General features: G+C 27.6%; 1 protein-coding gene across 3 annotated transcripts in view; it reads left to right on the top strand.

Annotated features, from left to right (window-relative positions):
• Nucleotides 1-16134, top strand: part of LOC130675069 (uncharacterized) — a 126493-nt gene that overhangs the window by 28045 nt on the left and 82314 nt on the right. For all 3 annotated transcript variants that reach the window (XR_008991201.1, XM_057480534.1, XM_057480533.1), the window contains exons 2-5: nucleotides 1095-1269; nucleotides 5167-5305; nucleotides 12125-12880; nucleotides 13315-14456. Coding sequence is in view for 2 of the 3 variants with exons in the window: in XM_057480534.1 (XP_057336517.1) it covers nucleotides 1106-1269; nucleotides 5167-5305; nucleotides 12125-12880; nucleotides 13315-14456 (2201 nt within the window). In the remaining variant the exon portion in view is untranslated. The remainder of the gene's footprint in view (nucleotides 1-1094; nucleotides 1270-5166; nucleotides 5306-12124; nucleotides 12881-13314; nucleotides 14457-16134) is intronic.

The following is a 16134-nucleotide window of genomic DNA, read 5'->3' as shown; positions in this document are numbered from 1 at the left end:
TTTCCTGTACTTAATTTTTTTGCAGAAACTTTATTTGATAACTAATTTACGAAATGTCACGTTATCTATAACATGTGTAGGAGGTAATTGAGACGTATTGATACTTATAATGGGTTATTTGTTCTCCGCGGGAGAATTCGTAGAACCAGAATAAAGACAAAAAAGATCAAATTTAAGAAGATGAAGAAGAACAAGTACAGAAAGACATCAACAAGTCTGGATTAACTCCAGATTTTATTTCAAGTTCAACTCTGTAATTATTATTATTTTGTTCCTTTCATTTTTTTTTTTTTTCAACAATTTTTTATTTTTAGTTGAACAAATTTCACGTAGCACTTGATATAAAATACACGTATCTTGGAATTTAAGAGAGATAAAATTTAAAATAGTTTTTTCTTTTTTTTTAATTACAAGTAGTTGAATTTAAAAAAATATACATTTTATTTTAACGAGTAAGTTTGTGATATATATATAAATTTACTTATGCGAGTATTTAATTCATCATATGTATACACTGGGTAACATAAAAAAGCATTAATTAATATTTTTTTAAGTGTACTTGGATATCAATATTCATAATAATTTATATAAAATATAATAAAAATTATATCTCGTATACATTTCATGGTGCGTACGTTATTTTATTGAATTCATTCATTATCTTTATTCCTATTGTATAAAATTATGCTGAAAAGGACTTTATTAATAATAATGAAAATGATATTATATTACATTACTAATATAACAACAGAGTTGATCTTCAATATAAAAATTCTAAACCCACATATCTGTACTGTGGTCAATAAATTTTTACATTTTTAAAAATAAAATTATCGTAAAAATTTATTTTGTCGTTAAATAAATGGACAGAGTTGATATTACAGTTTTCATTTCTTATATCTGCGGTACTAAAGCTACAGTATGATAGTAAGACCTAGTCTTGGTAAAGCTCTAGAGTATGTCTGTCACTTTACTAATGAATCCAGAGGTATACTCGTCAAGAAGCTCTGTCACTTGACTTATGTTAACTTTTATATATAAAAACTATATTATTTGTAAATAATATAAAATTAAAGTTGAATTTTTTTTTCTAGACCAAGAAAAAATGGACGTGAGATCAGATAAGCCACGTACGGCTGGACGAATTGCTCCAACTGGTCGTTTAACTCCATCAATACATCAACCTGTCAATGGAAGACGCAAAGTTATTCCTGTACCTCCACCTCGAATTCCAACTCCTATGCCAATTGTTACTAATAATAAACAAAGGTAATTATTATTTTAGTCTTACTTTATGACTTTTACTGGCTAGTTAATACAATAAAAGTTAGTTGATGCAGACGGTAAATTTTAATGGGACTTTACCTCAGTTGTATTATTGTCCATATTGGGGACATTGGGGTAGTACAGTGGTTTGTCCATTAAATAGATAGGATTAGTTTGCTGAAAGTTTTACACACAAGAGCTATAATAATCTCATGGTTGGTCAGTTGGCATATTTTATTACTTTTTTTTTTTTTTGTTTTATTCGAGTGCTTACAAAGTGCATTGTCATTTCGATATTAGGATATTACTGACTGAACGTTGTTACTAAATTTCACATGACAATATTTTTTTGTCTTTGTCTACATATTTCTACACTATATATTTTAAATAAAATTAAAAGACTTTATATTTGTTTTTTATTAAAAATATTGTTTTTAAAGTTTTTTGTAGAAAATTATAACTACTATCATAAAAACTTTCTTCATTTATATTTTTCCAATTTTATGTTATAAATTTATGAGACTTAAAAATATACTTGATGATTTATACAATTTATTTTTGTAAAATTTTTTATTAGAGTTGGGGCTAAATTTGGTCGTTAAATTTGTAACAAATAGAATAAAATTGAGTAGATAAAAATATTTATGAAAATAATATAAAATTGACTTATGATAAACTCTGTCACGGAATATAAAATGACAGACTTGACACTATATGTAGTACTTGATCATTCTGATGATCATCGTGGTAGCAAGTTATGTAAAGATATTTCATTGAGAGTGACAGAGAAGAGGAAACTGTTAAAAAATATTAAATTTATATAAAAAAGAAGTGTAATATGGGATATGGGATATCGATAGAGGATAGAGAATAGAGAATAGAGGAGAGGGTACAGTGGATCAGGGGATGTAGTATAGAGGGAAGAGAGATGAAGGAAAAAGTGAAGACGAGGCACAGCAGAGCAAGTAGGGTACATGAGTGCCCACTTGTCTGGTGTACAGTATATGTATAGTGTGGATGGTGTGGATACCGTTCGATCATGCGGTCTGGGTTTTATATGAATTTTTTAATCAACATAAGGGTGATGAGAAAAAAATTTTAATAATACGCTGTCATAAATTTATTACCATCAGACAAAACATTTTCAACGTAATTTTATCATTACACCAAAAAAATATTACTTAAACTTTAATCTATCCTTCTATTTCGACCTATAACTTTATAAAATATTTAAATTTACCAAAGCTGCTTAGAGATTTCACACTGTAAGCTTTAAATTATTATTATTTTATTTTTTTTATCTATCTACTGATAATCCTAATTAAAATTACAGCTCGTAAGAGCTTATAGTTTTTTTTTAGTCAAAAATAATTTTTATAAATTTAAATACTTTATTGATTAAATTTAAAATATTGAGTCTGAATATTTTGACACGAGTGCATGTGTTTACTAACCATATTCCCATGAACTAATTTAATTTAATAGAGTATAGAGTATCCAGCTGTATATCAGTGCAAATAAATAAAATAGTATATGAGATTTAATGATGCGGGCTTTACGCTAATGAATTAAAATTTTAATGTATGTTTGAATTAAATCAAAGAGAATATAATACTACTGTTTAAATTGTCGAGTTAATCCGTGTCTCGTAATATTATACTACAAATGTACATCTATATATATATATATAATATCATAGAGTAGAGTATAAAACACAAGTTAATTAATATTTGGTTACCATTAGCACTTTTAAATTAATTACTGTTGAAAATTTGAAAAAAAATATCTATTATTTTGATGAGTCGAGAGTTTTTAAAATCGATAATTGTTTGATGATTTAAATTATGAGTATGTCTGTTGGATAGTAAAAAGCTTTACTTGTTATCTCTTTATCTATTGAAGATCGTTCAACTGCTAAAATTTAATGAATTACAATTGTTAACTTATTTTTTATGTGCTAATGCTTACCAGACATTAAATAATTTTTTTTTTTTATATCTCGTTATTAATTTATTTTAATTACTAACGATTACATGAATAATATTTCTCTAACTGACGGAAACTTATTTCTCTCTAATTGTTTTTATTCAAAATATTAAGTTTTATTCTTAAATGTCAGAACTTTCGAAAATGTTTAAAATAGTGGTTATTATTTATTATATTTAAAAGACTTGGAATAATGTATCAATGGAAGAAAATAAATTTATCAAGAGAAATATGGAATAACGAAATTATATTAATAAATATGTTAAAGTAAAAAAAAATTTCTAATTAGAAATGTCAATCAATCGGATAAGTTTTGACTTAACTTGTCAAACTGTTTTAAACTTGGGGGCATATCGTCTAAATATGATATATATATTTTTTAACAAACTTTTTAATTGAAATTGTATAATTACAAAGTCTCTTTATTTAAATATTTTTCTTTTACCCGTCAATTACTATCATCACTTTTTTTTTTTTTTTTTTTAAGACAAACGTCATGTGCACTAATATCTAAAAAAAAATTACTATTCAATATTAGTTAATTAACAATTTGCATTTAATTTTTTTATATAGAAATAAATAAATTATAATGTTGTAATAAAATTTTCTTTTTTATCGACTGAAGTATCAGTTACTTTTCCGTCTAAAAGGAAAACGCGCCCCTAGAGCTTTTATCCGCATTCGGCGCTTTCACGTTCGGTCTGATGGTAACTCGGAAAAAGCTCTCGCGGATTCTAGTTGCAAGCTTTGCTGTTAATCGGCGCCACCGGTTTCATTTCCTGTTTCTTTTTTTTTATTTTTACTTTACGTCATTTAAAATTTATTTTAATGAACTTTTGCTTAATATAAAAATAATAATGAATTGGTTCTTAAAAAAATTTGTAGTAAATGGTCGATTTATTTAATTAAGAGCAATGAGATGAATTAGTTATAAAAATAAATTTTATTATTATTTAATGTTTATCTTGGTACGAAAAATACTTTTTTTTATTGTTATAGCTTAAGAATTTCCGTAAGTGTATGTAGAGAATAAAAATAAAAATAGTACGATATCAAAACAGTGTGGAATTCTCTTGAGCCTGACATGCCGTCTGGAATCCACCTGGTTTTTCCGCATTTCGCTTTTCCCTCCTGAGAGAAAAAGTTAATAAAACTTTAGGATACGGACTACTCTCCTTGTTGTCTGCGCTGTCGAATAAATCGAGTTTCAAGGGTCTTACATCCTGCTAAACTTTTCACAAAATCTACACTAAAGAATTTTATTATAATAATAAAAGACTTATATTAATGGAAATTTTATAATCGAGTATGTTAGAGTTTTTAGATAAATATATATACATCCAGATAGATTTATAATATTTTTTTTATTAATTTTAAATTTTATTTATTTTCGTATAGAAATTGAATAGATAATTTATATAGTATATTTTGCTTGGAATATCAAACATTGCGTTGGTTAATTGTTTGTTAAAGTTTTGTATGAAAAGGACTTGAGCTAGTAGTTTAGTTTTAAACTCAATCACCCGTTTTATTTATACTAAATTACTACGGATACTTGGGTCTATTAGCAGCAGAATATTTTTTTTAATGAAATGGATTATTTGAATAGAGAGACACGTGTGTGATTGTGCAGGAAGATCTAAATAAAAGTTTGTAAGCATCTGACACTGTTAGCATTTAATTACTGTAGAATAGAATATTAACATAAGCCACACGTTTAAATATATATATAATTACCGTATTTACTGTATGCAATTGAGCGATAAATTAATTAGTTACCGTCTGAAGCAACAGCTTTATTAACATTTACATATTCGCTTAAACTTTAATGCCGCTATAACATTTTATATTAAAAAAAAATATATAAAACAAACCGTTGATGTAGAAAATTAATAACTATATTTATTATTACAGAGCTAGTGCGAATATCGAAGTTCCTCAAGTTTTGCCATTGCAGAAAAAAGAATCACACGGTAATATTGGTAAAATAGCAAAACGTTATCTTGACGATAATATGCAACAAGTATGGATAAATCCACGATTAATTTCCATGGTGAGTTTTAATATTTATTTGTATTATAATTTTTGTCCTTTGTTTTATTTATGTTTGAGAAAAGTAATGGACTTGAAGTTAAATTAAAAAATGAATTTTTCGTACACACACACACCCACTCATTTTAAAATTACATTTATTCTCTGAATAATTATTTAAATAATTTCTCAACATGATAATATATTTAATAACCCCCTCATAGCATTTTTCATTTTCTCAGCAAAAAACTAAGTCACAAGTCAAGCGTTTTTAATTATCGCATTCCCCAGAGACGAGTTACTACTACTGTAGTAACACTCTTTGAATTTCCGTTTACACTTTTCTCTCTATTCTGTTTTTTAACAAAAAGATACTTAAAACTTAAATATATTTTTAATTTTCATTTTTAATTTTCCACCAAATTATCTTCTCTTTACTTTTTTAACTTTCTTTATATATTTTTTTATACAAAGTAACTAACTCCCGTACATTGCTTTGCTCAAATAATTAAATAGAGCTTTTACTAAATTTTATTTTATTAAAAAATTGTCGGGGTGTTATTGCGTAAAAATGTTTAAGTGCTCAGCGTTTTTTATTAATTAACATTTATCCCATAATAAAACTCAATAATGATTATTATTTTTTAAATATTTTAATAAATCCTTATCTTGTTTTTCCCGTTGGTCGAACGCTTAATTCTCGGTCGATTAAACCGCAACTTTTTCTTTTGCCCAATGTCTGCTGGATATTTAGCTTCCATAAACCGTTAGGTTTATGGTAAATTGGCTGAGTAATCCGGCCCAACTACTGTTTTCTCCTGTCATATTTTTCAATTTTTCATTTTATCTATTATTTTATTTCTTTTTTTGTTGGTTCATATTTATTTTTATTTTATATTCAATTTAAGTTAATCCTTCTCCAATATTAGTTACGTGATAAACTATTGATTTTAAAAATAATTATTTTTTTAAATTTAGAAATAAAAATCAATAAAATTTACTAAAGTAATTTATATGTATATTACGACAAGTTAAATCCATTCGTCACAAGTATACGTCGGCAAAGATTAAAGCCGGATTTAGCGCTGGATAAAGGGAGAGATCATTCAAATTTCTATTACGTATAATGTATAGCTTTACACACATCAAAAATATAAGAGTATATTATATGTATACATAAGTGTTATAGCAATGTTTCAATACTTATATATATGTATATGAGATTTATATAATATACTAAAGTATATTTAATGGACAACAAGGATTTGGGGTGTAGATCCTGCCTGATCCTTTCTCACTTTTTTCTTTAATGTTTTTTAAATATTTTTATTATTCTTCCTCGACACCAATAAATATTTATAAGTAAATTTTATCAATACTTGTTTTCAATAGTCAAGTATATATTTTTTTTTTCCGACTAATTCATTTAAATTGTTTTTTATTATTATTTTTATTTTAATTTATTATTAAAAAAAAAGAATCAGAGGTACAATCGTTCAGAAGTCACTTCTTTACACCCTAAAAGTTTCGAGTCATTTGGCAAAGTGCTACTTTGTGTCGTAGATAAAAAAAAAAGCGCTAACGTCTTTCATGTTACGTCCGCATTTATATCCAAGTCAGCTATTTTCGAATTTGTCCCTATTCTTTATTCTTAGACAAAGGAAAATATATACTTTTATATTTTACTCAATTGTCATAAATCATGGAATTAATTTTATTTTATTTTTAAAATTTTAAATTGTCATTGCGTAAGTAAGCAATGAATAAAAAAAAAAAAAAACAAAATAAATAAATATTTGCACGTGAATGAATAAAATTTTAGCCGTTTTAAAACAGTCACATTGATTGACATCTATCTGTGGACATGTTGGAAAACACAGTAATTTTTTTTATTTTTTTTTTTTAATACTCCACCAGAGTTTTGTACAATTTATTCAGTAAACATTCGTGAAAGTGATGAAAATGAAAGAAAAGCGGGATTAAATGGAAAAGCAATCGGAAAAAAAAAATAAAGATTGATTTTTTTATTTTTTATGTTTCATTTTCTATTGTTTTATTTTAATTTTTTTTATAAGTAAAAGTGTGAAATATAAAAGGAGTAGACAATACGGTATTTATACATGAATAGCAAAGAGTAAATAACCATAATAAAATGTGTCGCGACAAAGGATTTATTTTATTTTATTTCTTTGTAAATTTTGTGCTTTATCAATTGTCATTTATGTATTTATAATTTTTTACTCTATATTTTAATTTATTTTTACAATCGATTAAATCAATTCAAGTGAAATATTTTTTGTTCGATTACATTTAGATTTTTTAAATTATTCTGAAAACAAAAATATTCTCACGTGGACTCGATCCACGGACAGTTCATAGTCTCATTTTTTTTTCTAATTTTCTTTCATTCTTCTAAAATATTTTTTCTTGAGTTCGTAGCATGTCTTCAATCTTCAGAACCTTATACTATTTTTACTTTTTACTTTACGTAGTACTCTATCAACAGATTTCCGATATTCAATTTTTCATTTCAATGGAACTTTAAACATATAACATTTTATTTGCTACAAAGATTATTTTATCCAATAACAATTTATGTTTTCAAACCTTTAAACTTTAATAAATATTTAATTTATCTAATATAATAAATAAAATAATTGGACAAGTTTTGCTAAAAAGATAAAATTTATAAAGTATTTAAAAATTAAAGTTAACGAACAAGTTTTGAGATTTTATAAATTTTAAATGCACCATCTTGTTTAAAATTTTTTTATCTCACTTGAATTAAATTATATATATAGACATACAGTGAATGTAGTAGTAACGGCTGATTGAAAAGTTAGAACATCCCCAACGGAGAGATGAGTCTTGGAAATAAAATCACAGTAGTAACGGAAGTAAAAGTACTATATAGATATATAACAGTATTGAGTCAAGTAGAAGTAAAAGTATTAAGTATTATATATATATATATATATATATTGAGGGTTAGATATCTTTGGTGACGGTTGTTACGTAGTCTTCCTGTTCGCGTCTTCGTACTCGTCTTTCTCATCTTTCTCATTACATTTTCCATTCGTTATTTCAGTCTAGAAACTCTTTCCATACCGGGAACTACTCTATCTGTACAGAAGAGTGTATCAAAACGAGAAGGTCCCCAATGGGGAAATTGTTGTGGGATTTTTCTCTCACTCCATTAGACAAAGCATTTGGCTCCTATTCTTAGCTACCAGGGAAATTGTCTCAGATTAAATATATAAAATATATATACTATTTGTTTGTACCCTAACTTATATTTAATTTTCGCATGGCCGCTTTTCCTCATTTAATACCTATTTTCTTTTTTTTTTTTTCTAAATTTTATTGACAACATTTGTATGATGTGGTACAATAAAGCTCATTTTGTTTTATTTTAAATTAATTAAACGGATTGAGGAAAAAAAAATAAATGCGGGCGATTATTTGAGAGCGTTAGTGTGATATTTGCTTGACGCTCTTTCATTTGCATGGTCATACAACGAGCATGCAGAGCTTAATTTTAAAGTTGAATAAGAGTCGCAGTGAATAATATAATACGGGTATCGATTTACTCGCACTTGCATTCCTATTTTATTAACTAAATTCCCTTGTGTGTTAATTCCTATATATAATACTAATATATAGAGAAATATATATATGATGATGAACTATTTGATATGAGATACGAATCGCAGAATAGATTGGTGAAACTAAAGCTTTGAACTTTTATTCATTTTTCATTTTATTCATAGTTTTTTTTTTTTTTTTTTTTTTTAAATTTAAAATAAAATATTCTTCATACGATATTTTAAATGATAAAGAAACTCAAAGCTCATGCGCCAGATAAATTTTAAAAAATTTTTCTTCTAACGATCTAGCTGTAAAATATAAAAAGTTAAAATTTAGTACAACACTTTGGGCGCGAAACGTTGAGTGTTTTCTACTCTTGTTTTAAAATTTTTCACTTACAATAATTTCTATTCCATGATATAAATATTTTGTTCGTCATGTTCATTAATATTTTTTTTTCCGTAGTTCTTTTTGTTTATATTTATAACGCGGAATTGTATATATTATAAAGAAAAGTAAGGCATAATCTTATAGGTGAGCATACAAACCACATAAGGTACCAACATGTTTTGTATACCGTGTTATTTATAATTTACTTATTTCTTTAACTTTTTCGCTCACTCGAGCCCAAGAATCAAGTACAAGTACCTAGGTAGTGTGTGTCTGAGTCGTCTGAGTGTACAAAGTTGAAAAAAGACAGTTGTACTTGGGGTGAAATAAAAAAGCGGTTTACTTTTTAGCACTCAGGTAAAAAAGTCGCGACTTGATGCTTACAACAAAACTCTCGGTGCTCAAGTAAAAAAATATTTAAAAATAAATAAATTGTAGCAAGGACTTTATGGATCAAGTAAAGAAATAAATAAAAATATAATAATAATAATAATAATAATAAAAACAAACGAGTATGACGAAGCGCAAGGAGATTCAAGTATGTTGCAGTGGTCTTAAAATAAATAACAAGTGCTCATTTTCTCTGTTTTATTCATGCTCGAGATGAAAACAAATGAAAATGTATAGAAAAGGAATACTACAAGATCTTATATATTTTTCTTTCATTTAAATTATATAACAAGAAATAGATATATCTAAAGAAAAACAAAAAAGATGTTGGTGGACAAGTTGACAAATTTTATAAAATTTTTTTCAAAATAACTTTCACTATTTAATTAATATAAAATTTTTGATTAATTTTATGGTATGAGAGTGTGGGTATAAAATGAAAGCATCGGAAGCGCCTTAAATGTATTTTATTCATATAAGAATCTCAAAAGTTAAATTTTAATTACAATGAGACTTTTTTTTATTTTTCCTTTTGTTTCTGTTGCGGCTTGTAAATTTTCCTTTGAAATGCTGTTAGGGTTTCACTTGAATTCATGAAGCAATCGTGTTCTTAAAGCAAAGGACCGACAGATTTACCCTCACTCGTTGTTCACCAGCAATAGTTGTAGTCGTAGATATACATATAGAGGAAAGAGAAGTAGTGTAGCAACGGGAGTCTCTCACCCATCATTTTGATCCATGAAGATTAAAGAGCCAACGCAGGCGTGCCTATTCGCACTTTTGTGTACACCCTACTGGGATTTTTATCCGTACAAGTGCGTAAATATAAATGTCCTGTGGAGGATTCCACGTAAAGCAACCAAAGTAAAATGAGGATGACAAGATGAAGTAGGTGGTGAAGGTGGTGACGGTGGTGAAGGAGGAGTACACAATTTTGTATGTCGTGGTCACGGAAATATTATAGACATATATATCGTCTCGACATATTGCTGCGTGTGTTGTTTGCTTCTTTGGGCTTTTGTTATCAACTACAATCAGTCTCCGACAAAAGGAACAAAATAACTCTACAAATATCAATGCTTCTCTATACCATTTTATTTTTTATCCCCATACTTTTATTTTTTTTTATTGGTATTATTTTTAAATTTTAATAACAAATAAATTTTATTATCAATGATTTTTAAAACTTGAAAAATGTCTGACACTTAATCTTGAGATTAACCCTAATATTTCATACTATTAATTTTAATCCTATATTTTTTAGTGACAATATTTCATAAAAAATTATTTTATTGATTTAAAGTTATTTTGTACGTCCCCTTTACGCTCAGCACATTGTATGTAATAAATTGGACATCAATATATCAGTCATACCTCTCCTACGCTCTTATTTTTTATATATACGTAACAAGTAACGACGGATAGAGACTGGGAAACAGCATGTGTATCGGTATATATATACATATATATTTATACGAGGGTGTAAATTGTACTAGAAGGAATAATCGTGTACCAGGTGCATCTAGGATATTCTTTAACGAAGGTCATCCCTCTTAGCTCATGTTGACTTGTCGTCGTCAACCCTTCTGACTTTAGTCTTTACTTTATTATTATTATTCGCTCGTGGAAGTTAAAAGAAAAAAAAATAACTTTACCGCTTGTTAAATTATTTAACTTGTGAAAAATATTTTTCATGATTTAAAAATTTCTCCTTGAATGTTTACGTCGGGTCAAGATAAATTGAAGCATGAATATAAAATATATTATGTATTTTATTGAATTATAATATTTGGCAACTTTAAATTTGTTTATGTTAATTTAAATAATTTAAAGATATTATTATTATTATTATTACTGTTATGTAATACGAGAAAAGTTGTGATTTGCCTTTGTAATTCGGGTTTCATTTTAGAGATGAGTGATCCAAATCCTCAGTGGCATTGCCGGGAGATTGTCGTTTTATCCGCTTGGTGGCTTTTCTCTTTTACGGTTCAACAACTTTCTCTCTTTTCTCATGTTCTTCTCATATACCTTTTTCTTTCTTTCTTTATGTTGTTTTTTTCATATACTTGTGTGCTATAACTTTAGTTCTTCCTTAAGCTTGTTATTTTACACGTTTTATTTTCTTGCTTTTTTTAACTTTAAATCTCAGTTATTCAGAATTTTGAATTCCTTAAACTTTTAATGGTTCATCCAACAAAACAATAATATTTTTTAAGTTAAACAATAAATAAAACATTTTGGTACAGAACAATAGTCTGTGAACAAACAAGTACATTAATTGAAAACATAATTAATTAGTTAAAACATAAAGTGCATTCAGTAATCAATCATTCTATACAATTGGGTATACGTTGTAAATTGATTATTCATCAAAGTATTAATAGATAGATAGTAAATAGGGTAAATAAATTATACTTATTATTAATTAATACAAAAGCATTTGAGTTTTTAATAAATAAATTTTTTACAGATAAATATGGAAGCTGTTACGTCAACAGATTATGATTCAGCAAATTTAAGTCATAATTTTAATCAAATTGGATTCAGCACTTATAACTATTCACAGTTTGAAGAAAAGTACAAGTCTCAGCAAAATTCAACTAAACTCGGAACAATAAGTCAAACACTATCATGTCAGTCAAATGATTTCGTCAGTTACTTATATGACGATAAATATCCACGCAATCAATTACAGCCAGATAATAATAAACAGCAGCATCCGTATGTTATACCACAGGAAATAAAATCAAAGTCACTAAATCAACGTGACATAACTTATTACCAAATAGATCCGGCACCTAAACACGAGACTCGTCACAGTAAATGTCATCGATCAGCTGAAAAAACTAATCAACATGAAACGGGTATTACGACAATGGGAGTTGATGACAAAAAAGATAGCAAAGATAAAAACGAAAAACGTGATAAAGGTATTAAGTGCAGTAATCAAAAATCTGAACCAAAGATTAATGGAGCATCAAGCAATCACCAGCAATTGATTAAATCAAGTGAGTCGGTCGGTGAGTGTCATCTTGGACAAATTCCACCCAATCAACATCAGCAACAGCTTGACCCGTCATCCAAGTATCGTCAATTCGACAGGCCGCCCAAGTACCAAGAGCACCCACCTCGAGATTCACTGAGGTGTGAACCTGCACCTAGATATTATCAAGATCCGCCAAAATATTCTGATGTTATAAGACGTGATGATTTCAAAAAAGTATCCGTAAGTATATTTTTCATTTTTTATAAATTTTCCACCTAAAATTATATTATGCAAAGAAATTATCATCAAATACTTTTATTAAATTTTAGTATTTTTTTTTTACTCAATATCTCAATAGTTCGATGTATTTTTTTTTGTTTTTGTTTAATTTGAGTAAAAAATGAATGAAAACCCAAAAAGTTTTAAAAAGTGGCAAAGTATCTTTAAATAATCTTGTTCTATACTTGATAATTAAATCATAAACTCTTGGTAGGCAACTTTAACAAACTTAAAAAGAGAGTTTAACTATTTTTTGTATACCTCGAAAAGCTAATCAATTTACTGTCATTTGCTTATTCAATAAAATAGTCTATAAATGTTTGTTAAAATTAATTAATCAATTTAAAAAAAAAAAAAATGTAACAAAATATCCTTTGTGATTAATACACAAACAGGAAGAGAAGGGACGACGACAAGTGGGGATACGGTGCGGGAGTGTCGGCGAGACGCCTGTTAATCTAGTCAGTATCACGCCAACTGCGCGAGAAGTAACACGTGGTGTCATGACACGTCATCGTCAAACACATAAACAACAACAACAACAACAACCGCAACCACACCAACAACATCAACAACAAGACGTTCATTTAAATCGAATTAAAACTGATGATATTGAAAAAATTACCACTGAAAATGTTAAACAGCCTCAGTCTCAGCTTCAGCTTCAGTCTCAATTTCAATTTCAACAACATCTTACAGAACAATCAACATCATCAATAACAACAACTAAAACCGATCAATCTTGTCGTAATAATTTCAACGGGGGTATTATTTTGGGTGTCAATGTCAGCGGAGTTATTTGTCCTGATATTCTTGATAAAAATGATAAAAAAATAAAAAGCTCTGATTTTAAATTTATTGATTGTCATAATACGTCAAAAGTAACAACAGGAGCATCTGGAGTATCAACAGCTATCGGAGTTGATAAAACAACAATAATGATGAAAAATAATAATGATAACAAAATAAAAAGTGATAATGACAAAGTACGCGTTAATCGTGAATCTATGATACATAAACATGAAAAAGATTATACAAAAAAATGTAATAATCATGATGGGCAAGGAGTTATTGGCCACGTGGTTGGTTATAAATCCGACAATATTAAGTATTATCGTGAGCTTAAGGGATTTAAGTCTTATGGTGTTATCGATAAACCAGCTGGGATACATGATAAAACACATCAATATGCAATCCCTGAAAAGGTTCCTGCTGGTTCTGGTACTGGTACTGGTACTACCACTGGTACTGCTACTGCTAGTAATAATACCAGTCATGATAAAGGTCATGTTAAATCATCACTAAATTATACATCTAAAGTAACAGATAAAAGTGCTACACATTGTGATAATAGTAAATATAGTGATCATAATTATTATTACTACAATAATCATCATTATAATAATAGTAATCGGTACGGTTATCAAAAATCAAACTGTGTTTTACCATTGTTTCAAGAAACAAAATATGGTTATACTGTTAGTGGTTCTCCTGGTACACCCGCACAGGCCAGCGCTGCAGCAGCTTTTTTTGCAAGGTAATCAATTTATTATTTATATATTTATTCAATCAAACGATTAAAAATTATAAATCTAAAGCCAAATGACGGTATAAAAGGCCCATAATAATGGAAACGAATTTATGGATTTATTTAAGTGTAAAATAGTGTGAGCACGAGCTTGATGGTAGGAGAAATATAAGGAAGGAAGATGAATCAGAATAATATCAAAGAGAATTTTGAAAAGTCTTGGGTCTTGCCTGAAGGATTTAGAATATATAATGGCTCGGGAAAATTTGGTAGTAGGTAGACAAGAGGGTAAAGAGAGACTTTACCTTAAACTTTGCCGTTGAATTGCAATCCTTTTTGACATGATCCTTCAAGCTGATAACCCTTTCCAACTCCTTCTTTGTATATATATATATAGATTAGGGTGGCTCAAAAAAACCGACTATTTTTTTTTTTTCCATCTCGCATGAAAATTTGTTGGTTTACGATGTTTTAAGAAGCCTCTCCACAAATCAGCTCGATAAAAAATTTTTAAGAGGTCGCTCACGAATTTTGAAAATATCAAAAATGATCGAAATTCGGATTTTTATTAAAAAATTTTTTTTTTTCTCGTGGCAGCAATAGTTTATATTTGTAAAATCATGACTATGCTGAAAATTTCAGCCCAAAATTAAAATATTCAAACGGCGCTCAAGAATTTCGAATATTAACTGATAATATGTAACTAATAGTTTGAATTAGTTTTTATAACTCAATTATTGTCATTCCACTTAAATATAACTTTTGCATAACCAAAAATATACAGGACAGTCTTAAACAATAAAATTTGGTAAGTTTTGAATAAGCGAAAAAATCTACAAATTGGATTAAAAAATAAAAAAGTATGTAAATAACTTATTATTTCTATTTCTCGGGTTATATTTTCATTCATTGTCATGCCAATTGATGGTGAAAAAATCGAGAAGCTTTATTATTAATATTTAAGGGTCGCTCAAAAACGTCAAAAAGACAGCACTCGGAAACATTCAAAATTCTTGAGCGCCGTTTAAATATTAAAATTTTGGGCTGAAATTTTCAGCATAGTCATGATTTTACAAATATAAACTATTGCTGCCACGAGAAAAAAAAAATTTTTTAAATAAAAATCCGAATTTCGATCATTTTTGATATTTTCAAAATTCGTGAGCGACCTCTTAAAAAATTTTTATCGAGCTGATTTGTGGAGAGGCTTCTTAAAACATCGTAAACCAACAAATTTTCATGCGAGATGGAAAAAAAAAAAATAGTCGGTTTTTTTGAGCCACCCTAATATAGATATATACTCATTCTGTTGTTGCTGTTTTGGTCATGTATGTTAAACCCAGGTATCATATTTCATTATTACAGGTTTTATTACAGAGGGTTAACACATTATGTAATATATCTATACGTGTATAAGGAAAGAAAGAGAAAAACAAAATTATTGAACGGGTCGTGTATTTGGTTGTATCAAACAAGGCCTTACCTTAAAAAATAAAATTATAGTCCTTTTAAACGATTAATTTATAGCTATTTAAAATATACAATTATCTTTGCTTATTTATCATTTATTCAAAATTAGGGAAAATTTTAAGTTGATGTATATAAAATACAAAATTAGTCTTGACAAAATATAACCATTTAATTATAATAATAAACGTAGTACATATTGTATCGGTTGAATTATGAA

This window comes from Microplitis mediator, chromosome 9, assembly GCF_029852145.1.
Source record: "Microplitis mediator isolate UGA2020A chromosome 9, iyMicMedi2.1, whole genome shotgun sequence".
Lineage (NCBI taxonomy): Eukaryota > Metazoa > Arthropoda > Insecta > Hymenoptera > Braconidae > Microplitis > Microplitis mediator.
This window is presented reverse-complemented; position numbering and strand designations above follow the sequence as displayed.